A 27,982-nucleotide genomic window follows, 5' to 3' on the forward strand; every position below is an offset into this window, starting at 1 on the left:
GATAAGAGAAAGGGTTGATATTTTAATAATTTGGACAAAATCGACTTATTTTTCAATAAGACTGACTGGATGGGTTTTTTCACTGTTCGTGAATGTTGAGTGCCTTTTTTTGATAGCTTTAGGTAACACAACATTAACAGAGTGGATAGAAGACATCCTGTGAAATTTGAAATTTCACTTATTTACAAAAAAACCAAACAATATAGAACAAATATTAAAACACTACAACTTTAATAAATCATACAAATAAAAAAAAACAGCAATATAATTATCATTAATTACTAAAATTTGTAGGCTAATTTCCACTCATTTTGGTAAACAAAACTTGTGGTTTCGGAATCTAGTTGGATTTTCTAGGTTAGGTTTTACATGCTAACCTTAGACCAGTTATAGAATAGACACGCTGGGAAGTCTAGCCTCTGAAGCCAACATCTACTGCCATATCGCCCCATCGTGACGTCAGCATCGGATAGAAAACTTTCAGATTATGTCTATTTCAGATAGAAGTAAATTATTATTTAGGGAAATGGTAAACTCCCGCTGCGCTCCCGCTGAAATAGATAGACACAGTCTGCTATGGAAAACAATGTAAACAAACTCTACAGAAAAGTTTCCTATCCGATGCTGACGCCACGATGGGACGATATGGCAGTAGAAATTGGCTTCATCGACTTTCAATATGAATATAAAATGGGGCGTGTCTATTCTGTAACTGGTCTAAGATGCAAACAATGTGAAACAAGTGTCATGGCGGCGCACTGCCACCCTGATCCACTCTAATATGTCGTTTCGTAACGTAACATTAGTTTTCGTTGGTGAAATCAGATTTCTTAATCTTTCGTTAAAGTCATCAGTTAGTGTTAATTGGAGATTACTAAGCGAAGCGTTAACGTGAGTTTGGTGAAATTCGCCGTAAGTCTATGAGGTGGGTAAACAAAACCTCTAAATCTTGTATTATGGTTATACATGATAAAATATTTGTGGATGTGTTTTCAGTGTTGAGCTATTTATTTATGGATTGATAACTTTTTTTGATTTAGTTTCAGTAGCGAGGGTGTTACAACAGCCGCAGCCGCAGCTGCAGCAGCAGACCCCAGTGGTGGTGACTTCGGCCATCATATCGATACCTCAGGGCAGCAGCAGTGCACCTCTGGTCAGTCACATAGGTCAGCTCAGGACGCCGGCCACTCTCTCCGACCTCGACGGCATTGACATGATGGATCTGCCTGTCGACCTAGATGACACCGACATTACCATACATGACTACAAGTCAGTAACCAAAACAAACACTCATTTATAAAAAGTAAATAGAAAATCTGGGTTTACTCGTTTTCCAGTTTGATTATTTTCTCATTTGAGCCGCTTTTCGATTATTGTAAGATCCAAGTTATAATGGCAGTATTTGATCAACATTGGTGCTGCTATCCTTGTCTGTCATATGACAAAGCAGATAGTGCAAAACAGGAACGCTTAGAAGTGTTTCTTTTTTTGTGATTCATTCTCTCCTTCCACACGGTGTTGTATTTTGGGGCAATTCAACTAATCCAATACATTATATTTAGGATTCGAAAGTGGACAGTTGTGATGGTGGGTGAACCTATTAGAGCAAGTTTTAGAGATTATTTCAAAGAGTTGAAGATTCTACCACTACCAGGTGTATATATTTTCGAGGCTCTTTGTTTTATTGATAAGAATAAAGATAGATTCAATATAGGAGAGTTGTTCCACTCATACAATATAGACAAAACTTCAGAGACGACATTCATCGAACTAGTATGTATGAGAGGGGGGGGGGTAAAGAGTGAAGGAAATCGGCTTTATAATTCATTGACACATATTAATGCTCTCACAGGTGAGAAATTTAGAATTAAGGTGAGGGAGGAGTTTTCCAGTGAAGAATTTTTTTTTGCATCACAAAATGCAAAGATTGACTTTTGAAGAATATAATTGAATCCGTATACCCCTTTCATAGGTGGTCAGTGGAATGAAAAATGAAAAAAATCCTTTTCCTACAGATACCCTGAAAATTGACCATTTGTGCACTGATTGCAGGCTGCAAAGAATCACTTTTCCGCACTAGTGCACAAAGTGAGTACTTTGCGTACTCCAGATTTGCAGCATGACAACGCAAAATAGTTAGTAGGTTATATGGAGCACCAGTGCAGCAAAATCAAAATTAAGTTGGTAACAGTGACTGCTGTGGCTGCTATAGTGAGCAGAGGTGCAACGAAGCACAACGCGCTAATTATTAAGTAGATATTATAATGGAGGACAACGACAGCACAGTGCCACCACAGCACACACCACACAGCTGCCCCCCGCCATTCAAATACTACTACATTATTCAGGCAATTTTACCCATAATTACCCACTTTTCATATTCAATGGTAACTGTAGGAAAAATTTAATGTGAAATACGTGCGCAAAGTTCGTTTGCTGCACTCAAGAAACCATTCCGCCCTCGCCTACGGCTCGGGCGTAAACGTTTCTTTCGATGCAGCAAACTGTCACTTTGCGCACTAGTTGCACAAATAACTATTTCTATCTCAGTAACATTGGCAGTTTGTTTTTTCTGCATTGATAACATTTTATAAAAGTGATGCTACTGCAGTTGTTAATGAATGGGAAATACATTTTAGATCAATAACACCTTCTAGACAAACAGTGTATTTATTAATATCGGTTTCCGTGTGTGTTGTTTCAGACCGGACGTGGAGCTGATGCAAGAGACGCATGCCTCGTTCTTCTCCCTGCTGCGAGACATAATCTGTTCGACGGCCGATCACCGCATGTCTCTGCCGGAGCTGGAACAGCGGCTCACACAGTGGGCAGAGTCACCCATATCGCCCTTGAATGAGTGGTACATGCATGACCCACATGCATGGGTCACGTCGTCGCTCGCCTTTCTCGCCGGAGAGTATACTGGTCAGTCAACAGAAGAAAATATATTTTCTTGAATAATAAAATATAGTTCATAAGAATTTATCATTATTAACAAGAATGAACAGTACATCAGATATACGGGTTTCAGCTATCCTCTATGGAAGGCAGAGAATCGGCAACACTGTTTTCCTATCTTTCTCCACTGCCATCATATCGTGGACTTCACTACAGTCACAGTCATAACTCAGATATCTTAAACTCGGTTGCACAAAAGCCTGTTAACTTTTAATCCTTTTTTTTAATTTCACGAGAAATAATCAGGGAAGCCTTTTTCCCAGAGAAACCTTCTCTACTTTCGTGGAATTTAATCATGATTGAAATTTAACAACCCTCTGTGCAACCGGGTCTTAGTCTCAACATACATAACTCAGTGATAATATCATAATATGTACTACTATTAAAAATTTGGGTTATGCTTTTGATACCTCCCTCGCGTTCGCTACCTTTCAGCCTGCCGCTCTGCTCTGCTCCCCACGCCACGCATCAACCAAATGAGTGGTTGACCCACCCGCCACCAGGGTGCGCCTCAGTCGCCGCCACCCGTTCCTGCGTTTCTATTGGCCGAGCACCGCCGGCCAATAGCAGCGCAGGTGAACTCGGGGACTGTGAATAAAAGGGGGCTACTCAGCTACCCTCGATAGCACTTGCTCACTAGCAGCCTTCCACTGAAGAGCCAGAAGAGACCACCAGCCGAGACCACTACCAGAGACCACTACCAGCCGAGACCACTACCAGAGACCACTACCAGCCGAGACCACTACCAGAGACCACTACCAGCCGAGACCACTACCGAGACCAGGAGCAGAGCAGCGAGCAGGCCAATGAGGGAACCACGGCGAGACTAACCGCAACCTGAGGTGTCTTCCTTGTCTACTACCCAGCCGATGCCTAGGAGGAACCGAGCCGGCCGCCGAATCCAGAAGAGGAGGGCCCTACGTCGGCTTCGCCAGGTGGAGGAGAGGCTGAGGCTGTACACCGCCGCGCCAGCTGCGCCCCAAGACCTAGCGCCCCAGCCTAACAACTGGCGCGCGGTTCTGGATGCGCGGGTTGGGTGCCGAACCGACATCGGAGTGTGTGCAGCGGAAGCCTACGATCCTGCCTGCCCGGGGTTTGACCGAAGGCCCCTTCTAAACGAGGAAGTGGTCGAGGAGGTCCTCCCGGCGTAGACGACTACTAAACATCTAGCCTGCCTTGGTCCCTTTTTAGGGCCACCAGCAACAATCTTGGTCCCTTTTTAGGGCCACCAGCAACAATCTTGGTCCCTTTTCAGGGCCACCAGCAACAATCTAGGTCCCTTTTCAGGGCCACCAGCAACAAACTTGGCCCATTTCAGGGCCACCAAAAGCCATTTCTTTAGACAGTGGTAACAAACCCCTCGCTCGACCCGACTGACTAGCCCAATTGATGAACGAGCCACACCTTCCGCCATATCACTTTACTTATCCGGTCCAAAATATTCTATTCATAGAATAGGATTTTGAAATTTGAATAATTAATCTACTGAGTAAAATGGGTTTTTAATAAGCAAACTAAATAGCTCATTGACCGAGCGAAGTGAGGTCTACGATTCAAGTCGACGGTTTTGCATTTCTCTTTTATGTTTATATATATTTTTTTGTTTATATTTTATGTTCCGTATTTACGGCGAAACGCAGCAATAGATTTTCATGAAATTTGACATGTATGTTCCTTTTTGAATTTCGCGTCGACGTAAATATAGGGTTTTTTGAAATGTTGAATTTTAAGGATAATACAAAAGGAAAAGGAGTCTCCTTCTAATGCCAATATCACCGTGAAAATCAGACTATAGAATTATTCATCATAAATCAGCTGTCGAGTGGTTTATTAGTTGCATACAATAGCGCATGCAATTAATATCTCAATGTAACTTGGTAAACAATCAGCTGCTGTGTGGACTATTAATTGCATTCCTCATTGAATGCTATTTTCATGCACTATTAAATGAACTATTGATTGCATGCAATTAATAACTAAAATAACATAGTATTGTCTCTACCTTTCTCTTCTTTTAACTCGGGCTGTCCTGTTGCCAGTATGTCTTGAAGGAGATAAGTTTTTGATGTTAGCATTTTTGATACACCAACCCCAACAGTCATTAGCCGGTGGTTAGTCATTAGCCAACAGGTTCGCCAGCGCTGTCCTTCACTGGCCTTCATTGGTTCACGCCACATCTACAAGTTGATTTAATGAAGGCCAATGTCGACAAGCGCCAATGTGTGGATTGTGGATTGGTTTGGCAGCCGCGCTGGCCTATTCTGGCCTTCATTGTTCTATGCCGCATCTATATGTTGTCCCAATGAAGGCCAATGTCGACAAGCACTAGTGTGTCGATAGGTAGTTTGCCAGCGGTGGCCTTGATTATCCTTTGTAAGGAGTTGCACCTTTACCAGGCTGGGTCTACATGAGGACAAGGCATTACTAAACACTTTTTCAATATTCATATTTCATCAAAAACACAAAAATAATACAAAGATGTGACAATTAGACAAAAGAATAATTATTATTATTCTAAATAACTATAACAATATCTTATTCTTATACCAATAATAAGATCTTCATAATAGAATCAATCATGGAGAACAATTAGTTCTATGAACACATTTCTCATACTCTTTCATTCTTATTTTCTCCATTCTAATATTTATTTTGTTTCATTAGTATTATTATAAATGGTTTTTGTCTAGAATTTCTGCATCATAGGTTATCAATTTCCTTTTCTAAAATTGTTTTATGACTTGCAAGATGTATCTTTACTAGATTTTTTTCCATTCTGGCATGAAAACTAAAGAAAAATTAGTGGCATCCCGACACATATTATTATATAGTGGGTGCCACATTTTATCAAATCAGCAAATAATCTATTGTATTGCATACTTTGTATATAATCGTAGCTTGTATATGAATTTTGTATTCAACATGTTAATATTTTGAAAAAATCTTCTGGTCGTGTAGTACTCTCGAACAGAGAAATTATTATTAATAATTATACGGCTGGAGGTGAAGACTTGTGATTGTGCTTCTATCCGTTCCTGTGATAATTTACTGAGCATTTGATGACCTAATTAGACTGGTTTGTTGTCGTTCTTTTTCATTCCTTAATATATAATAAGTTGATTAATTTTCATCTTTTTTCAGAATGGCAGCCGGATGACTTTGTGCCCTACCTAGAGTACAAGTCAGCGTTGCGCGTGTACCAGTGGATCGGTGCGGGGAGGGACACCGACGCCCACCTCACCCCCCTCTGTCGCCTGTGGTTGGACAAACGCGAGCAGATGGGTGGCAGGGGTGTGGGGGTGAGAGGAGGTGAGGAGGAGGAGATGGATGAGGAGAAGGTGTTGACAACGGAGAGAGAGAGACTGTTGGCGGCCACGCCTCCTCCGCCCCGCTCGCCCACTGATTGGATAGTGACTCCCTCCACGCCTGAAGAGAGGGAGGAGTTTAGGACTCAGGTAACTAATCATACATTTCATTTATTTTATTAGATTTATTTTATTTATTTCATTCATTTTATTTGTTTTATATTTTGTTCTATTTGTTTTATATATTTTATTTATTGTTATATAAATAAAATAATAGGAGCGGTTAAGAATCATGCGCATGCTACTCCCGTTGGAAGGGTGACCGCTTGAGCCAAATCTTCTGAATATGATTCATGAGTTGTAAAATCGTATCCCGGTGGTTCAGAACCCACCTCAAACTATAGGTCCATTCATCTCTCATTATCATCCGCCTCATTACCCACGCACAAGCCTAGAGCTCACTCTCAGCAAAAAAATGTATTTTGGATTTTCTTCAGGGCTACTCAATAGTTTTTGACTATTTATAGTAATATTGCCAAATCAAATCAAGTTTATTGCCAAATTCACAAAACATGAAAAAGAAAATTCAGAATTGGAAATTTAATAACAAAATTACAATATAGTAAATTCACTAAAGATTAGATAGAGAATATACATTTAAAAAAAAAAAAACTAGAGTTAACGGTTGGTAAATGTTCGGCTGGCCCCTAACGACAGGACATGCATGATGAATATTTGTTTATACATGTCGTCATACATTGTTGTGTTGTCACAGATGTGATTACAGCGAAGCTTTTTCTTAGCTTTTCTCTGAATAGCTTGTTATTTCAATCTTTTTATTATATATGTTAGTTTGTTGATTTTTCAACCACACAACGATTTAGCTATGTAGTACTTTGCTAGAGTGGTCTGAAGGTGCGTACAAATTTACGCGCCGCGAACATGAGTAATTCATTTCTAATCAGCTGATGCCAAGCTTTTTATATCTGTATCTTACCGTTTCTGTAAAAATACAGATATAGTCATCTGATTAAAAGTGAATTGCTCATGTTCGCGGCGCGTATATCTTTACGCACCTTTAGATAAAATAGTGATACAACAGTTTTATAATGTCTTTAAAGCACTGGTGAGAAGTTTAAGATGCTCACTTGTGTCTCAATTCTAAATCAAACTTGTGCATTAAAGACCCTTCTCATAAAACTGTTGTATAAACTACTATTTCGGTTTAAGCTTAATTTTATTTTACATTGTATAATTTGTGTGTTATAGCAAAATGGGGTCTGGGTCTCCCTGGTGCTCCCACATACTGTACCTTTCAAATAAATAAGCAATAATTGTGTTGTCTTTTTTTCTTTTTTGTATATAAATAAAAATATAAATTTAAGTACCCTTTTTAAAATTATTTAGTCACAACATGTTTCGGCTATGTGTATATGATGCCATTAGCAAATCAAGACTTGAGTAAATAATCAAGATAAATAAATAAATAAATAAACCTTTTATTGCAACTTTTACAGTATTTACCTATTGGTACATAGTAAAAATAAAATAAAATTTTTCATGGTTGCAAATCAGCTTCCGCTGAGGTTACTACTTTGGTTGGCACCAAATGAAATATGAACATGATAGATAACATTCACTTTTGAAATTTAGTCTTTGTATAGCCAAACACCGCCGTACACCTTCTTCATCCTCTCCCATTCCGTCCTCTCCTGTGCTACCCTCTGCCATGTTGCTCCACCGCAGACTCTCCTAAATTCCTCGTCCCATCAGTTGGTTGGTCGTCCTCTGCTTCTCTTCAGTGTTCGTGGATACCAGTCTATTATCTTCTTTGTCCATCTGTTGTCTTTTGTTCTCGCTATATGTCCTGCCCAGTTCCATTTTCTTTCTACTATCAACCGTCCTATGTCCTCAACCATTGTCTCTTTGGATATCCATATTTTCGTCTTTTTATCTCTTTTAGTAACTCTCCCAACATGATCCTTAGCATTGCTCTCATACTAGTTCTCATTTTCCTGATAATTTTTCCTGTGAGAGTCCATGTTTCACAGCCATATAACATAACTGGGATTATACACATCTGAAGTAATTTTCGCTTATTTTCCATAATAACCGCGGAGCGGAAAAGGTGATTAAATCTTTTAAACATTGACCATCCCAACGCAATTCTTCTTGTGATTTCTCCCCATTGACCGTCTTTTCCAATTCTTTGCCCTAAATATATGAAGCTGTTGACATTTTCGATAATTCTTCCTTGGTTCAAATCAATTACTTCATCTGCTTGACAATTGAAACTCATAACCTTTGATTTTTCAAAATTTACTTTAAGGCCTATTTGTTTTGTTTCTTCCATCATCTCCTTTAACATATCCTTAACTTCACTTGCACTTCTTCCTATAAGAACAATATCATCGGCAAATTTCAAGCAGTTCAACCTCTCCCCATTGATATCTATGCCTCTATCTTGCCAGTCTAAATTTTTGAAGGTTGTTTCTAAAACGGCATTAAATATTTTTGCAGATGGGACATCACCTTGTCTTAATCCTCTTTTCACACGTATCTCTTTACTCTCTCCTCTTACTGAACATTCTAATTTCATATTCTCATATATATATTTAAAAATTTGTAATTATTCATCTTCAACACCAAGTCCAGCTAACGTATTCATAATAGCATTGGTTGTTACACTATCGAATGCTTTTTCAAAGTCGATGAATAGTAGGACCATTTGGAAATTGTATTCCCTCGCCTTTCGTATCAATTCCAGCAGTACTAAGATATTGTCTAGTGTAGAGAAATTTTTCTTGAATCCGGTCTGATCGTTCTGTGTTGCGGCATCTAAATTTCTTCCTATTCTGTATGTTATTATTGCAATGAAGACTTTGTACATTGTACAGAGGAGACTTATTGGGCGATAGTTCTTTACTTCTTTTCTGTCTCCCTTTTTATACAGTAGTATTAGGTTAGCCTTCAACCATAAATCAGGAACTTTTCTATTTTTTAGACATATATTAAACAACTTAACTAGTATACTGGTTACAGCTCTTCCTCCCGCTTTTATTTCTTCATTTGTAACTCTGTCCGGTCCTCCCGCTTTTCCTTCTTTTAATTTGCTTATTACTCTCTCTAAATAATCAAGACTGTAACTAAATAATCCTAAAATACCTAAAAATGTGACCTAAATAATCAAACAATCTAGACTGTGACTGAATAATTTAAAAAATGGTACATAGATTTCTATTTTTATTTATAATAATTGTGTTGTTTGTTTTGTATAGGAGCGGCTACGCTATGATAACCCACACAAGGCGTTCACGTTCAGGCAGCACGGCTATGAGTCGGTGGTGGGACCTGTGAAAGGCATGTATTGTGCCACCAGCCAACCACCCGGACCCCTCAAGGCCAGAGGACATTCCCTGCTCAACGACAAACGACCAAACTATGTCACCATACTTGCGCTAGGTCAGTGATTTGGCAACGCTGTAAATAGTATGTAAATATAGGTCACTTTGAAACTAAATTAGGAAATTCAAGAAGTTTTGGGAAATAGCCTGTTTTTTTCTTTTCCTACAGTCACGTTGAAAAGTGGCCATTGCTGCACTGATTACAGAACGCAAAGAATCACTTTTCCGCTCTAGTGCGGGAAAAATTTTTCTGCACTCCAGATTTGCAACATGGCAACGCAAAATACATAGTAGGTTATATGGAGCAGCAAAATCAAAATGAAGTTGGTAACAGTGACTGCTGTGGCTGCTATAGTGAGCAGGCAACAGTGCAGCAAAATCAAAATGAAGTTGGTAACAGTGACTGCTGTGGCTGCTATAGTGAGCAGAGGTGCAACGAAGCACAACGCGCTAATTATTATTCATTATATATTATAACCAAGGACAACAAGGACTTTAGGATTTTAGGATTAAGGTTTTTATCAATAATAAAATTACACAGAAAAACATTTGATGCATTTCAGGCAATTTTACCCATAATTACCCACTTTTCATATTCAATGGTAACTGTAGGAAAAACTTAATGTGAAATACGTGCGCAAAGTTCCTCTGCTGCACTCAAGAAACCATTCTTTCGGTGCAGCAAACTGACACTTTGCGCACTAGTTGCACAAATAACTATTTCCGATCATTGTATTGTTTGTGCTAACCTTATAAATAATAGGGAAACGCGACTATGGTCATCTTGTAGTTCCTGCTTTACCATTTCTAGGCACTAGAAAATACAGGAAAGGTCTCCTCACAGTCTCTTCAAGCGCATCTTAAGACCGTATTTTTTGTGGATGAAAATCAGTGATTAGTTACAGTGAACTCTCTGCTCTATGTTAGCATGTTTGAATACTTTCTTCAACCTCAATTAGCTCGAAATCCTCTTTTTTTAAAGCTTGTTTTTACCAAAACATGTTTTTGGAGCATCACTGATACTTAGTTCTGCTATTACTTAACTTTACTTTACTTTTCTCGTTCGTCACAATAATTATTAAACTGCATTAAGGGAGCAACGATCCCGCAGTATATGACACGTCAAAGTTTAATCTAATATCTACCATCCCTCATATTTCAACACAACAGATTCCACATAACATACATCAATCAAACATTAATCAACAAGGAAGTCTGCTAACCTGTAAGGACACAATACGATAAGGAATTCCCTGAGTGTTTTTTTGAGCTCCTTCAAGCCATCAATTTCTCTTATGTGAGATCGTATTGAATATTTTCATTCCCTTATAAAACGGGCCACTCTCCAGCAGACTAAGTCTATGATGTGGGTAAACAAAACCTCTAAATCTTGTATTATGGGGATGACTCACCTGGTTCTCCTCATACATTCTAGCTTGCCGAAGTTCGACTGGTTCCTTCTTCAAGCTCGAGCTTGCTATTTTGGGGAAGTAGCTCCTATTATTTCATTTTCTAGGATAATTTTATTATTGGAGTGTATATTGCATAGTTTATTGATTTATTTAGTAATTCATGGGGAATAAATAAATAAAATAAAAGCAAGATGATGTCACCTGCCAAATATATAAATAAATAACAACATACATTACATTATATTACATATTTTTTAATATAACAATATTCAGGGTTTAGAAAATGATACCTCACTATATAATATATGTGTCGAGGTTATCATCAAATTAATACTAATTTATGCTACAACAGATAATACAAAAATTCCAAAAAAAATCTAAAACTATATCTATCACCCTAAGCATCACCTAGTACAAAGATACTAAACCGAGGTACTATTTCCTACCTATAAATTACCTTATTTAAAAAGAATACTACTTAAATCTCAATCCTACTTACTATTAGTTCCTCACTACTTTGTATCCCAATACTGAATAACCAATGTCTAATTTTTCTTTTGAAGCTATTGAAATTTTCCTCTCCTTTGATTTCTAATGGTATTCTATTAGATATTGTAGGCCCTAAATATCCTAGTGATCTTTGCCCAAATGCTGTATTCATCCTTGGTACTTCTTGGTTGTAACGTTCTCTTATTCTAGTATTATGGCTATGATTTATGATATGGTTCCTATTTTGATGTTTTTTCATATACCCTGATAACAACAATATATACAATTGCCTAACGCTGAGTACTCTATTTTCTATAAATAATTCTACAGTTGGAAACCGGATTTCCCTGTTTCCCATTATTTTCAAAATGCGTTTTTAAGTTTTAAATAATGGATTTATAAAACTGAAGTTAGCTGCACCCCAAACTAGTATACAGTATACAGTAACAGTAACAGTATACAGTTTTTAACATTTCTTTGTCTATGATACGCCTTAATTGATAGAATTTGTATATAAGCTTTCTTATTTTGGCAGTTGTATATGTTATGTGCTTGTTCCATTTCAATGAATCATCTACCATTATTCCTGAATACTTTATATTGTCAGAGCGTTCTATTAGTGGGCAATTACAATTATTGTTACTATTTCTATCACAATTATGAAGCTTCATAAACCAAGGTATCTAAAACAGGTCCGGTCAGCAATGTTAATTTGGCTATATTGAGTCTAAATCGGGACTATATGAACAAATTGGCAAAGGTGTGGAGGTATATCAGTTCAGTTTTTGTTGTTTATATTAATTGGCAAATTAATATCATCTTGTCTTTTTTTCTTTAGGGCTACTTTTGAATATAAATAAAAATATAAATCTGAGTACCCTTTTTAAATTATTTCGTGACGACATGTTTCAGTTAGTAATGCCATCACTTGAAAATTACATTTTCCTACAGTTACGTTGAAAAGTGGCCATTGCTGCACTGATTACAGAACGCAAAGAATCACTTTTCCGCTCTAGTGCGGGAAAAATTTTTCTGCACTCCAGATTTGCAACATGGCAACGCAAAATACTTAGTAGGTTATATGGAGCAACAGTGCAGCAAAATCAAAATGAAGTTGGTAACAGTGACTGCTGTGGCTGCTATAGTGAGCAGAGGTGCAACCAAGCACAACGCGCTAATTATTACTATTATATATTATAACCAAGGACAACGAGGACTTTAGGATTTTAGGATTAAGGTTTTTATCAATAATAAAATTACACAGAAAAACATTTGATGCATTTCAGGCAATTTTACCCCGTAATTACCCACTTTTCATATTCAATATATATAATATAATATATTTTATTCATCTTTTGACCACCTATAAAAGGGGTATGTAGAATCGTCAAAATAATAAGTCAATAGAATAGAATAGTCACTATATCCTAAGTATTATTGCTCATAGTGAGCCGTAAATTCCGAAGTTGAATAGGCGGAAATAGTCAACAACTCATTTTTTAGTTTAGTTTTAAAAAATTTACCGTTCAGTTCTTTTATATGTGTTGGTAACGTGTTGAACAATCTTATACCAGCGCTTCTCACTCCCCGTTGGTAAAGATTTGTTCGATGAACTCCATCTCTTAAATTGTGCCTATATCGAGTTTCATAGCTATGAAATGCCTCTCCTGTATAAAACTCGTGTTGGTGTCTCTTAATAAAACATATAGTTTCAAAAATGTACAAACTAGGCAAGGGAAGGATTTTTAATTCCTTAAAAATAGGCCTGCAACTAGTTCGTCTTGTTTCTCCCGACATTACTCTCAGTGCCCATTTCTGTAGTCTGAATATTTGAATAACATCTGGTAACTGTAGGAAAAACTTAATGTGAAATACGTGCGCAAAGTTCCTCTGCTGCACTCAAGAAACCATTCCGCCCTCGCCTACGGCTCGGGCGTAAACGTTTCTCTCGGTGCAGCAAACTGTCACTTTGCGCACTAGTTGCACAAATAACTATAGTAGCCGAAACATGTGACGAAATAATTTTAAAAAGATACTTAGGTACCCTTTATATTTATTTAGAATATCTTTCTTGACTGAACTTAAATTTGAGGACAATGTTACTGTATCTTATTTATTTTTGGCTGAACTCAATGACAATGTCACTGTATCTTCTACTTATCAATTTATGTTTATTAGTTGTTAATTTGAATGAATTTGACTGAATGTATCTAATTCAGTTGTATTTGTTGTTTGTGTAGTTCGAGATGCGACAGCTCGACTACCGAACGGCCAGGGTACGCGGTCAGATATCTGCACCCTGCTGAGAGACTCACAGTATCTGGCAACATTGGCACCCGACAGTGATCTCAATTCGGTCGTCAGTGGAGCTCTAGATCGACTGCACTACGAACAGGTAACAATTATAGATTGGATAGACCTGTCAGGTATCTTTAGACAAATATAGATAAGATAGACTTGGACCCGTATGCAGATAATCGTTTTAATAATAAGAAAACAAAGATATTGTCAAATTTCACTATAATATTTATTAAAAAATTCAAAACAGTACCATGGTTGCAGGTTTACCAACCAATCCTCATTCCTCAGTACAGCTGATGATGCGTTGGTAAACGTGAAACCATGGTACTGTTTTAAAGTTTTTAATAAATATTATAGTGAAATAATAACTCTGTCCTTAAGTTGATTGTAAATGATGAATAAATAAATAAATGAATTTGACAATATTTTGTTTTCTTATTATGCAGAGATTTCACAACATCATCATTAATTCTACTAAATTTATTAATCGTTTTAAATTGCGTTTAGGCCATCACCCCGCGCATCCGTATGCTGATTCCATATTCAGCCAGTGAACGCTGTTTTTAATCTGTAAAGGGGAGTTCACATTAGTCAAGTTAACTTGAATTCAAGTTTTGTGAACAATGAATGTATTTTTAATTTTAAAAACACTTATGAAGTGAAAATGCACTTACTATTAGCAGAGACGATTGTTTCGACCTGGTGTGAGTCCAACGTTAGTAGACAGAAGGTTGATCACTCACATGTGAAAGATTCGAAGTGGTGGGGGAAACGCCAGCGTGACGTCACGTGTAGTAAAAAAGTGATAGAGTAACCACACTGAGCATAAAGTTTATTCACTGTATCTTCAAATACATCGTCGTTTAATCCCCTCAAGATTGATCTAGAACTTAAAAATTCTCCATACTTATAGCGATTGAATCACTGATTCTAATGATGTTGTTAAATACTTCAAGTTCATTCAACTTGTATGAATAAAGTTAAGTTGAAAGTTTTTCAAGAATCTAAAAACGTGACACGAAAAAGATAATAAGCTGGAAAAGCGTTAGTAGACAACGTTATACTATTATAATTTCAGATTAACCCATAAAAAATCTTGATAAATCAATGCATTGCAATAATCCGATAAACCGATCCCAATAAATCCGAAGAATTTCATTCATATAAATGCACTGAACATATGCTGGTATCGAGCACATGTTCTACGAGAATCAAAATATCTCATCCCTGAAATTCACAAGCTGATGTATAGCCAAACTACAAAATATAAACACGACCTAGAAGATGAAGAAACCTTGAGGATTTGAAAGGGAAGGTTAGGAGGTAGGGTTTTTGCTTTTATATGGCAAAATACTTGTATTATTCAAATGTTTTGATAATTATTGTAAAGCAGAAACAGAAATCTTGCATGTCAGAAAATGTTTGTGTTATATAATTTGACTATACGTCACCGTATGATTCTCAAGAATGCGATATTCTGCCTACTCTGTACTACAGCCTACGTCACGACTGCAGTTCCCCCACTCCAATTGCATTTCAACTAAAATACTATAGATGACTGACCAACCTTCTGTCTACTAACTTTGGTGTGAGTCATCATCAGACTGTAGAAACTTACTGTAATATCTAGACAGATTGAATCGATCACGATCGTCACTAATAGTATACTCTGTCCAAGCAGGCATGAGCTCTGAAGGATTAGGCCGACCCTTCTAATACTCACACGAGCGCAGTCTCCTTTTGAGTGTGTGAGTAAAGGAACGGTCTGCCTACCTGTATACTACGTAGTATATATACCAATGGCGCATGTAGGCCGGGCGTGTGTGCCTGCGCGTGGGGGAGCGAGGGTCGGCTTAATCTTTCAGGACTCATGGCAAACTGGACAGACTATAAGTGCATTTTCACTTCATAAGTGTTTTTAAAATTCAAGTTTAATTTTAATAGTGAAAAAGTATGGATATGCAATACAGAATGCATTTGAATGAAAAAGACTAAGAAATTGTCAAAAACCACAGATTTTCTGTGTTTTTTTGACAATTTCTTAGTCTTTTTCATTCAATATGAATAATTACTACAATATCAACTTCTCAACTACACAAATAGCAGAATGCATTTTGTAAACTACAAGTCTAGTTTACAAGCTTTAATGAATATAGATTCAAGTTTAATCCAAAAGTCAAACATGTTCAACATCTACTTGAATCCACAAAACCAATGTAAACCCAAGTTTTGTTGGTTCAACCAAATTTTGAACAACACGTTTGACTTTTGGATTCAAATTGAATCGATATTATATTAAAGCTTTTTGAAGGAACAATCCATCCTAAAAAATCGATAAAAACAGTTGTCAGTCAATGCAGATTGTATAGAAACAATAATATAGAAAAGTATGATGCAAGAAAAGTATAAAAGATGAAAACTCTCCACTGCCGTTATAGTGGCCTCACTATTATTTTTTCCTACAGTTACGTTGAAAAGTGGCCATTGCTGCACTGATTACAGAACGCAAAGAATCACTTTTCCGCTCTAGTGCGGGAAAAATTTTTCTGCACTCCAGATTTGCAACATGGCAACTGTAGGAAAAACTTAATGTGAAATACGTGCGCAAAGTTCCTCTGCTGCACTCAAGAAACCATTCCGCCCTCGCCTACGGCTCGGGCGTAAACGTTTCTTTCGGTGCAGCAAACTGTCACTTTGCGCACTAGTTGCACAAATAACTATTATTTATTTATTAAATCATTCAGAATTATACAACTTACAGAAAAGTACCACAGGCTAACTTACGCCCAAAACGGTTCCAATTCTAATTTTTACAACAGTCCAAATGTAGCTAGAGGTTATGTGTCTTAGTATAGTACTTTTTTTTTTTTAGCACTACAGCCCAATATGAGCTTTGGCCGCCTCCACTACAGCTCTCCACGCTTCTCGGTCCTCTGTTAATTGTCTCCATCCTCTATATCCCATTTTTTGGAGATCGTCTCTCACTTCATCTTCCCATCTTATTCTCGGCCTTTCTATCTTTCTTCTTGAATGTAGCCTCTCCTTGAATATTATTTTAGGCATTCTGTTTTCGTTCATTCTACAGATATGTCCAAACCATCTAAGCCGCTGTGCCTTAATAAATTTTACAATATTTCGGCCTTTTATCAATTCCTCGAGCTCTGAATTAGTTCTTCTCCTCCACTCCTCTCCTTCTTTAACTGGACCATAAATCTTTCTTAGGATTTTCCTTTCAAAAACGCCTAAATGGTTTTTGTCTTCTTTTGTTAACGTCCAAGATTCACAGCCGTACGTTACAACAGGTCGAATTAGGCTCTCATATATTTTAAGTTTTGTGTTTCTACATATGAGCCTGTTCTTCAAAAGTTTCATGTTACTGAAGTATGCTCCATTTCCAGCCAATACTCTTTGCTTTATATACTCTTTTTAGTATAGTACTTGGGAAAGATTTATCTATTGATTAATGTGTGTGTTTGATTGACAGGACCCGTGCGTTAAGTATGAGACTAAACGGAAGATCTGGATCTATCTGCATCGTAATAGGACTGAAGACGAATTCGAGAAAATGCACCAAATCCAACAGAAGTCGGGAAAGCCGAAGAACACTCGCAAGGCTGCCAGGGCTAAGGCCGCTGCTGCTAACGTCAGTAAATTATATATTTTCATTTATTTATCCATTAATTCATCCATATGCATCATCCAAATTATCGTCATAAAACACAACAGGTTCAACTATTCAACGCTCATACTGATGTCCATGTTATAATGTTTAGTTAGAATGTATTTGTCTGTCGAAAATAGTATGGATTGATTGATTGAGTACTTTATTTATGTAGATTACAATATATACTGGCTTATACACTTATATACAATAGCTTACAATACAGCAAAATTATAGATGAATTTACATAATATACACTAAGAAAATAATTATTGAACTGTATATGATATGAAAAAGCAATTTGTAATAATATAATAACTATAGATAATAATTATATTGTCATGCATCTACATAAATTGGTGGAGCTTTGGACATATCAATGTCCATTCTTCGGAAAGAATATTAAAAATATCCTCCCCACTAACTCTCTACCAAAAAATGGATTAAAGGCTCTTCGATACACTCTTATGATACTTGGAGACGTCACCATCTTAGAGATGAACAGTATAGAACCCACAGGGTTGATAGAATTGGCTAACTCGGAACTCGCTGACTCCATGTTAAACTGCCATATGAATCAATACCATATGATCAGAGCAGTTTTGATTCAGATGGCAGTTTAACATGGAGTCAGCGAGTTCCGAGTTAGCCAAATCTATCAACCAGACCCACACTATATGCTAAGGGGGTTAAAAGTTTAGGTATTAATATCCTTACTTGATAACATGAAGGGGCTGGAGGGGAAAAGATTTAGAATGCAATTAAAGAGGGAGCTGGTGAAGCATTGCTTTTATTTCATTTTCGAAATTCACGATCACTTCGCCGGCACCAGACAAGCGATACCACTGATGATGATGCCTCAAGTGCATTGAACCCATTATAGTTTTGTATAATACATTATGTGGAACTGACAACATCTCTATTCACGCCACTAGAATTTTCCCAAAAAATAATTCCGTAGGTTAGGAGAGTGGAACAGAGAGAAATAAACACTTCTAAGAGCAGTCGAATCCAGGGTAGCTTTTAGATTTCTCAGAACAAAAATTTCAAAGTTTGTTTTTTAGGCATTCCAGATGAGGTCTCCATGTAAGGCTAGAGTCAATCACCACTCGTAGCACTCTTATCTCATTGACTGATTCTATATTTTTGTCATTGACTTTCAAGCTACCTGCTTCAGTTGTCCGTAAAGGTATTTCTTTTGTTTCATCTTTATTCAAAACTAGCTGGCCCGGCGAACTTCGTACCGCCAAATAGTTAATGCATCTCATGACAAACTTTAGCTGGATGCACACCTTAGGAGGCGCGATGCAGCATTTTGCATCCAGGTGCAAATTGGCTTATATTGGTTTGAATGGAAGAACTCACACACACTGAATCGGACATGGCGTGGAACGGTGTGATAAGGCGATCTCCATAAGATCAACACTATGTATCACCAAGCCGCGCCTCCTCTGGTGTGCTTAGTCTTGGCTTAATCTGATGCACTATATTTTTATGAGAATTATCCAACAATCACTATTTTATATCTCAATATGGAATTCCTATGTGTTTAGTTAGTTGTACAGCAGTTTGTATTTTTAGATATAGTTGAATGCAGCTTGCTGGGAAATTGAATGGCATATCTCCTTCCCGTGCATATTCTAAATTTACAGCATTTCGAGTTCTACGACCCAAGTTTGGACGTCGTTCGCACCGCGGCATTATTTATTTATTTATTTATTTATTCGTGGAAAGAATCACAAATCATATAAATATGATTAGGAAGGAACAACAGGCTTCGCCCAAATCTATTTTATTCCCAAATTTTGATAAATTAATAAAATGTCCAAAAAATAGGTTGTTTCTACTGTAGAACGTTCAAGTTCAATTTTCGTCCAAAAATATATATAAGCTAAACATTTTGAATTTAGAGAAATTGAAACACCAAACTATATTTAAATATAACACTTAATTATCACTTCATATTGAATTAATCAAGCTTATTATTAAAATTTTGTGAATCAGTAGAAAGAAAAAACTGGAAAAACTGATCTACCGACGACTGTTGGATGACGCAATGATTATAACAGCTGATTTTTATTTCTGTGTGTGGCCAGTTCACAAATATTCTTCCATAAGGATTACATGTAAACTTTGAAGGACCGTAGTAGGAAAGAGTCCTGAAGTCAGATCATAAATTTTATAGGCCATAAACCTGCTCCTGAACATAACAAACACAACTAAACCAAAATCATCAAATTCGGTGCACACATGAAAAAGTTATTGAATGTAAAAATTTGAGGCTCGATTTTTATTTATATAGATTAACATGATTGATTGATCGTTTGCAGAGCCAAACCAAGTCTGACCAACCGACGACTCCAGGCGGCAAGTCCAAATCCAAATCAGCTGCCAGCAAAGCAGCAGCTGCACAACAACAGCTGATTCAGCAGCAGCAGCAACAACAGCTGATTCAGCAGCAGCAGCAGCAGCTGATTCAGCTACAGCTGCAGGATCATTCGTCGGTGACAGCGACCGCGGCAGCTGTGGCCGGCATTCCCATACAGGTCAACACCAGCGAAGGTCAGCTCAAAAATAATATTATAATTCTTTATAGCATTAAGAAAAGATATCCCTTGGTATAGGTTGTTTATGTTTTAAATTTCAAGCCGATTCTTCGTTAACTCAAGCTGACTACTGTTTATTATTACTGTTTTGGCCGGGTAAGAGTGTGAGAACAGCACAGTATCAAGGTCTATAAATACACAATCCCGTGATGCATTGCAAAATCGCCATTTTATGGGGTCCTAGTTCACCAATTTTCAAATTTATCAGCTGTTATCGTTATGGATTGAACAACATGATGTGTTATTTTGTGATATTGTTCAAGGAATATTGCTTGGCTTTGAATTGTAAAATAAATTGTTCCAACAGAATAATAATATTTAGATTCCAACTAGGAACTGAATTGTTGATTTTTAGATTTAATTGATCGGGAACTTGAAACTCTTTTTGAAATTGGCCTCGCATATTTCTGTCTTGTCCCAATGCTTTTTGAATCATAATCCTTGAGCTACAAGAATAAGAACAATTTTTAATAATAAATAAATGAATAATTAAAGCATCTATTATTGAAATTTCATTATTAAAAAATTGAAAACCTGAATTTACATATTATCTGAACTAGAATATTGTTTTTAAAATGCACAATTTTGTTACGAGCAAATTGAATTAGATTGGATTTTCAAATGTACCGCCATAAAGACCCCATAAAATGGCCGCTCCATAAGGAACATGAGTCTCATGACCTGTATTTATAGACCTTGCACAGTATTAGAGACTACTAGCGCCACATAGCTTTTACCAAAAACAACTACTAGGACTATCAGCTTGATTTAACAGTGAAATTTACAACAAAAACACCCTATGCCATGGGATATCTTCTTGTTCTATATTTTCTCTATGGTATTTTTCTCGGGCCACTCCCGTGTCCCGAGCACGTTAAACAGTGGGTCCCGGCTACCTGAATAACAGTCGTTAGGTCATGTCAGAGGCCCTGAAATTGCCACCAGACCTTAGCCAGCTAGGTCACTTATTATTATTATTGATAATTTCTGTGGTGTGACTTCCACAACTAATCCCAAGCTTTGTTTGATTGCAGCTACAGTGCTGCCAATTTTATCGTCGACCTTGGCAACAGCTGTGAACACAGTTACCACCAGCACAGTTGGCAACACTGTAACGGACAGCGCTATCCACCTAACACAGGGCACCAGTGTTGCCAACAATCCAGTGCTAACACAACGAGTGACCAGCATAGCGCAAACGTTGGCAGTGGCTGCAGCCAAAACGGTCACTCACAAGACCACGGCAGCCAATCAGAAGACAGCTGCAGTTGCGGCAGCCAATCAGAAGTTAGCTGGAACGGCGGGAGCCAATCAGAAAGCGGCTGGAACTGCGGGATCCAATCAGAAGGCGGCTGGAGCGGCAGGAGCCAATCAGAAGGCGGCTGGAGCTGCGGGAGCCAATCAGAAGACAGGAGGAGTGGCTTTGGAAGGGGGAATGGAGCAAGTTACCTTGCCTGGCGCTCCTAAGAAGATAATAAGAAGTAAAGGTGCGGCGAAAACAAAACAGGCCAAACAAGCTGGAGTATCGAATGTTAGAAGGTGAGATAATAATGATAATCATTTTTGTGATGGTGCATATCCACCACACGTGTTTTATTATTTACAATTCGCATTTCAATAGAAAATTCATGTATAATAGGCCCGGTTTTTAGAACACTTGTTAAATTTAATTAACTATTAGACATATTTATCTGATGGTCATGTCTTATATTTGTATGTTTCATGTCTTATAGATGAATGATTCATGGTTTTAATTTGATAACCCCTCACTATATAAATTTCAATCAGGATGAAAGTAGTTTAGTCTGTTTTTGAGGAGAGATTCAAGATGAAATGGAAAAAAGAAGTCTCTTGGTACGATTTTGTCAAGGAAAAAAGTGTAGAAATAGTTATTTGTGCAACTAGTGCGCAAAGTGACAGTTTGCTGCATCGAAAGAAACGTTTACGCCCGAGCCGTAGGCGAGTGCGGAATGGTTTCTTGAGTGCAGCAAACGAACTTTGCGCACGTATTTCACATTAAATTTTTCCTACAGTTACCATTGAATATGAAAAGTGGGTAATTATGGGTAAAATTGCCTGAATAATGTATGTGTGTTTGAATGGCGGGGGGCAGCTGTGTGGTGTGTGCTGTGGTGGCACTGTGCTGTCGTTGTCCTCCATTATAATATCTAATGCTAATAATTAGCGCGTTGTGCTTCGTTGCACCTCTGCTCACTATAGCAGCCACAGCAGTCACTGTTACCAACTTCATTTTGATTTTGCTGCACTGGTGCTCCATATAACCTACTAACTATTTTGCGTTGTCATGCTGCAAATCTGGAGTACGCAAAGTACTCACTTTGCGCACTAGTGCGGAAAAGTGATTCTTTGCAGCCTGCAATCAGTGCACAAATGGTCACTTTTCAGGGTATCTGTAGGAAAAGCAATATATTCTGCATAATACCATTCCCTGCACACGGACAAATCATCCAGGCAGGGAGAATTATTCATGTTATTCATAACACTTTTATATTTTGTAAATATGTCATAGTTTATTAATAAACCAATTGAATTTTAATTTAATAGTCTAGTTGCTTTAAGCGCCCGGTCACAAAAAGACCCATCTGCGATCCTATAGGTTTCTTTATCTATATCTAAGATGCGTAAAGAAATCCATGGGGTCGCAGTTCTATATTGTATTATATCATAGAGAAAAGATAGCATAAGAAAATTCCTATGGTATAGGTCGTTTATGTTCCAAATTTTAGGCCGATTTCTTGTTAACTCACGCCGATCACTGTCGACGAATGTCTATTATTACTGTTAGACAGTAATAATTAGAGTGTGAGAACAGCACAGTTAGTATGAGAGACTACTAGCGTCACATTGCTTCACCAAAAATACTACCTGGACTATCGGCTTGAGTTAACAGTGAAACTTGGGACATAAACGCTCTATACCATGGGATATATTCTTCTGATGCTATCATTTTTGTACGATTTTATCATGTATATATTTTTTAAAATGGCAATAGAAGTAATTCATTTTCAATTCAAACTTGTTGTTTGTTGTTGTTTATCAGGATATCAGATGCAGCTGGGGGCAGCAACTTGGCAGTGACGGGTGTTCGGCGTATAATGGACCCAGGAGGCGGTGGAGTGGGGGCAGTGAGGCGAGTTGCCACCCCGGAGCAGCGCCAGATCAAGACACTGAAGCCGGCTGGGGGCGGTAAAGAAATAGCAGCAGCCGCCTCCAGTATCATTGATTCTAGTGCAACTCAGGCTACTGTAAGTGAACTTGAATGAAATTAAATAGTTTAAATTTAAGTTTACTATTCAAATTTAATAGTAATTTATACAACGATTTTATAATGAGAGTCTTTAAAGCTCGAGTGAGATGTAAGCCAACTAGGCTAGTAAAAGGATTATGGTAAAAAGATTAATATAACAATATAGTCCAGTCAACGAAGGGGAAAGAAAGTTTGAAAGACAATTTTCGACCCCGCAGTTCTGTTGAGGGTAGTAAGGAGGTAAACATATAAAAAGTCCCCACCCCTACCCACTGTGCTAATGGGGTGATGGTGGTTCAAAGGTACAATTTTCTGGTTTCTCGCTTATAACTCGAAAACTATGCATCTTATGGCCATAACTATTCAATACAAAATTGAAGTTTATATAATTTCCTTCAATATTTATCAAACAACTTTTACTATATGTTTTATAGTTTTCGAGATATCCGCTCTTGAAGGTGTGACATTTTTGAAAGAAACACGTTTGTCTCCATTTTTTTCTATTCTTGCTTTCATCACTTTTTAAAAATCATTAGCTTATAGATCATCAAATTCTCTTCTATTTGATGTATAATTTTACAATTCACGCATTTCCCCACGACTGTTGCAGCAGCTTTATCTTTGAGAGTGAAATCTCCAGTTTTGCAACAATATACCAATAATTTATTGACAAAGGAATTTGAGGGAATGCTTTTATTTCTAACACAATTTTTGACTTTGCAGCTTTGTTGTGACCAGTTAGGAGGTGAGCATATCAAAAGTCCCAATCTCTACCCCTTGTGCTAAAGGAATAAAGATAGTTTAAGAGTTGATTTTTTAAATTTTTGCTTCAACGCTTATTATCTTAGGAAACATGCGTTTAACCGACATGACTAACAATTAAAATAATGAAGCTTGATACCCCATTTCTTGTCTTCGTTTTTCCCTGAAAAAACTGAGGCCCAGTTTCACGAAAGCCTGTTAATTTTAATCATGATTAAATGCCACGATTATTAATCGTTTTTCCCTGACAAACTGAGGCCCAGTTTCACGAAAGCCTGTTAATTTTAATCATGATTAAATGCCACGATAATTAATCAGAGAATGTGTTTTTGGAGAGAAGGCTTCTCTGATTGGCTCTCGTGTCATAAAATCTTGATTAACATTTAACAGGTTTTTGTGCAACCGGAACTTATTCTTTTAATACTCATTTGAGCCAGTGTCGTTATCCAATTTGTTTTTCTTCATTTTTACAGTTGAACAAGTTAGCGATGGGGGCTGTTTCGACACAGGCATTGCAAGGCATCACGAAAACCACGCCCGCTAAGTCTTTGGTCAAAGTTATCACTACACAGGCTGGTGGTGAGTTGTACAATAATTATTTCCTACAGTTACGTTGAAAAGTGGCCATTGCTGCACTGATTACAGAACGCAAAGAATCACTTTTCCGCTCTAGTGCGGGAAACATTTTTCTGCACTCCAGATTTGCAACATGGCAACGCAAAATACTTAGTAGGTTATATGGAGCAACAGTGCAGCAAAATCAAAATGAAGTTGGTAACAGTGACTGCTGTGGCTGCTATAGTGAGCAGAGGTGCAACCAAGCACAACGCGCTAATTATTAGTATTATATAATTATTATAACCAAGGACAACATTTTTATTCAATTTTACAATAAATTAAGGTTTTTATCAATAATAAAATTACACAGAAAAACATTTGAAGCATTTCAGGCAATTTTACCCATAATTACCCACTTTTCATATTCAATGGTAACTGTAGGAAAAACTTAATGTGAAATACGTGCGCAAAGTTCCTCTGCTGCACTCAACAAACCATTCCGCCCTCGCCTACGGCTCGGGCGTAAACGTTTCTTTCGGTGCAGCAAACTGTCACTTTGCGCACTAGTTGCACAAATAACTATTTCATACTAAACTACAAATACTAAGGTCCAAGTCATACGAAGCGTTTTTTCAGTCGTTATCAGATGATTCGGCAGTGCAGAAGCTCTCTGATTGGCTGATTCCCGAATACCAACCCAAAAACCTAATAATCACCCAATCGGAGAGCTTTCTGCCCTGCCGACTCGTTTGAAAACGCCCGAAAACACGCTTCGTATGGCTTTGCACTAAGAATACTATTAGTGGTAGAGTAAAGTGGTTCTAGAGCCAAGATCTATTTCTACTGAATACAACAACAGAAAATCTAATTCAAAAACATTCTGCTCAGACACCTTACAATTATAGTGAGTTCACGTTATAATGGCAGTTGACGAAAATATGAGTACAGCGTTGCCGATTCTCTGCCTTGTCACTACTACCTTTTATAGAGGATAGCTGATACCGGTATATCTGATGTAGTTAATATTAAATGTTCATTCTTGTTGAAAATAATCAATTATATTTCATCCCTCGAGGAAATATACTTTCCAATGATTCGATAATAAATTTTCATGATTGGGATTAACTATTTTGTTAATTGATTATATCTCTACATTTTTGAAACGATCTGACAATGATGCGGTGCTAGAATGATAGACAAGGATAGCAACACTAATAACGTGGACGAACTCACTATAGACGTTGCTATAGAGATGATAGACAAGGATAGCAACACTTATAACGTGGACGAACTCACTATAGAGGTTGCTACAGAGATGATAGACAAGGATAGCAACACTTATAACGTGGACGACCTCACTATAGAGGTTGCTACAGAGATGATAGACAAGGATAGCAACACTTATAACGTGGACGACCTCACTATAGAGGTTGCTACAGAGATGATAGACAAGGATAGCAACACTTATAACGTGGACGACTTCACTATAGAGGTTGCTACAGAGATGATAGACAAGGATAGCAACACTTATAACGTGGACGACCTCACTATAGAGGTTGCTATAGAGATGATAGACAAGGATAGCAACACTTATAACGTGGACGAACTCACTATAGAGGTTGCTATAGAGATGATAGACAAGGATAGCAACACTTATAACGTGGACGACCTCACTATAGAGGTTGCTATAGAGATGATAGACAAGGATAGCAACACTTATAACGTGGACCACCTCACTATAGAGGTTGCTACAGAGATGATAGACAAGGATAGCAACACTTATAACGTGGACGACCTCACCATAGAGGTTACTTGTAGCAACGTTTCGTTTGTTTATGAAGTTTATTTTTCTGTGTTTTTCAATGGATGAATGCTTGTGTTTGTTTAGGACCGGTAACTGCCCACATGACCCAACAACAGATGCTGTTACTGAAACAACAGCTGTTGAATGAGCAGAAACAACAACAGCTGCAGCAACAGCCAGCGCAACAACAACAACAGCTGATTGTGATGAAGCAGGCGACATCAGCTGATCAGCAGACGTCGGCCGGCGGTGGCGGACAGATGATTGTCATCAATCAGCAGATGGTCGATCAACAACAGCTGACGGCCAAACAGCAGAAGCATCTGCAACAGATTCTCGTCAAACAACAGCTGGAACAACAGCAGCAGACACAACACCAGTTGCAGCAGTTCAAGAAACAGTTTCAGCTGGCCAAACAACAACAACAACAGCTGATTGGCGAACAACAAAAGGCTGGTGAGTGAGAGACGATAACTGTCGCTTTCATCAATCTATTTCAAATCTTCAACACATCTTTTTTGAACCATAAGGGTGCTCGAATAGTGAGAGATAGAAATATAAGTAAAGTCGAGATAGAGATTCAATTCAACACAGATACACTGGGCCTTATGAATAAGGTTGAGCATTTGCTTATACTTCTAAAATATGGAGCATTTGCTTCATTTTCTATGAATAAACGTGAGCAAAACCTTTTGCTCATGCTCATCAAAAAAATAGTTTGAGCATTTGCTCAAAAGTAAAACCTTATGCTCAAAATTGTATGAATAAACTAGAGCATTTCCTGAACTTTTAAAGCAAATGCTTCAAAAAGGTGAGTCTACTCTGGAGCAGCTTTTCAGCTATTACTCATAGTAAAATGGCTCAACTAATTCGTGTGAGTGAGAGGAAACTATACCAGATACGATCACAAACAATAGTTGAGAACTAAAAAACTATTTTTAGATTCAACCTTGATATATATCACCATTATTCCTACAAAAGATAACTATCTGATATAAAGATAGCCATCACAAAATAGGAAATAGGCATTTAAGAAGATGAGAGTGTAGACGATTATAAGAAGAATATTGATATTATAAGATTATGCTGAAGATTATTATAGAGATTACATTTTTCACGCTATTATTTCAGAATTCTAAACTCAACTAACCTAAAACTCAATTCATAAAGAAAACAGAGCAGACGATGCAAACATAAGCGGTGTCTCCTACTTGCATATTTAGCGCTTACGTGAGCTATAAAAACAAAGTAAGGCCACAAAGGCGAATCAGCTGATGAAAAATCTTTAAAATACGTGAGCATTTGCTCCAGAGTTCAGGAGCATAAGGTAAGAGTATAAGGTAAAGCTTATTCATATAAAAATGAACAAATGCCTATGCTTCTACCTAATGCTCATGAGCAAAACCTAAAGCCGCGTCCACACTATGCCGATCGACACCGATCGACAAAGTCGA

At 37.5% G+C, this 27,982-nt stretch overlaps 1 protein-coding gene across 1 annotated transcript in view; it reads left to right on the forward strand.

Moving 5' to 3' along the window:
* LOC111051701 overlaps nt 1-27,982 on the forward strand; it is a 79,027-nt gene that overhangs the window by 27,677 nt on the left and 23,368 nt on the right. Inside the window, 11 exon segments of the mRNA XM_039438519.1 lie at nt 1,041-1,269; nt 2,705-2,925; nt 6,100-6,413; nt 9,542-9,725; nt 13,809-13,963; nt 17,354-17,512; nt 19,861-20,092; nt 21,171-21,675; nt 23,198-23,402; nt 24,640-24,745; nt 26,613-26,984. Of these exon segments, the coding sequence (XP_039294453.1) occupies nt 1,041-1,269; nt 2,705-2,925; nt 6,100-6,413; nt 9,542-9,725; nt 13,809-13,963; nt 17,354-17,512; nt 19,861-20,092; nt 21,171-21,675; nt 23,198-23,402; nt 24,640-24,745; nt 26,613-26,984 (2,682 nt within the window).

This window comes from Nilaparvata lugens, chromosome 11 (assembly GCF_014356525.2).
Source record: "Nilaparvata lugens isolate BPH chromosome 11, ASM1435652v1, whole genome shotgun sequence".
Taxonomy (NCBI): Eukaryota; Metazoa; Arthropoda; class Insecta; order Hemiptera; family Delphacidae; genus Nilaparvata; species Nilaparvata lugens.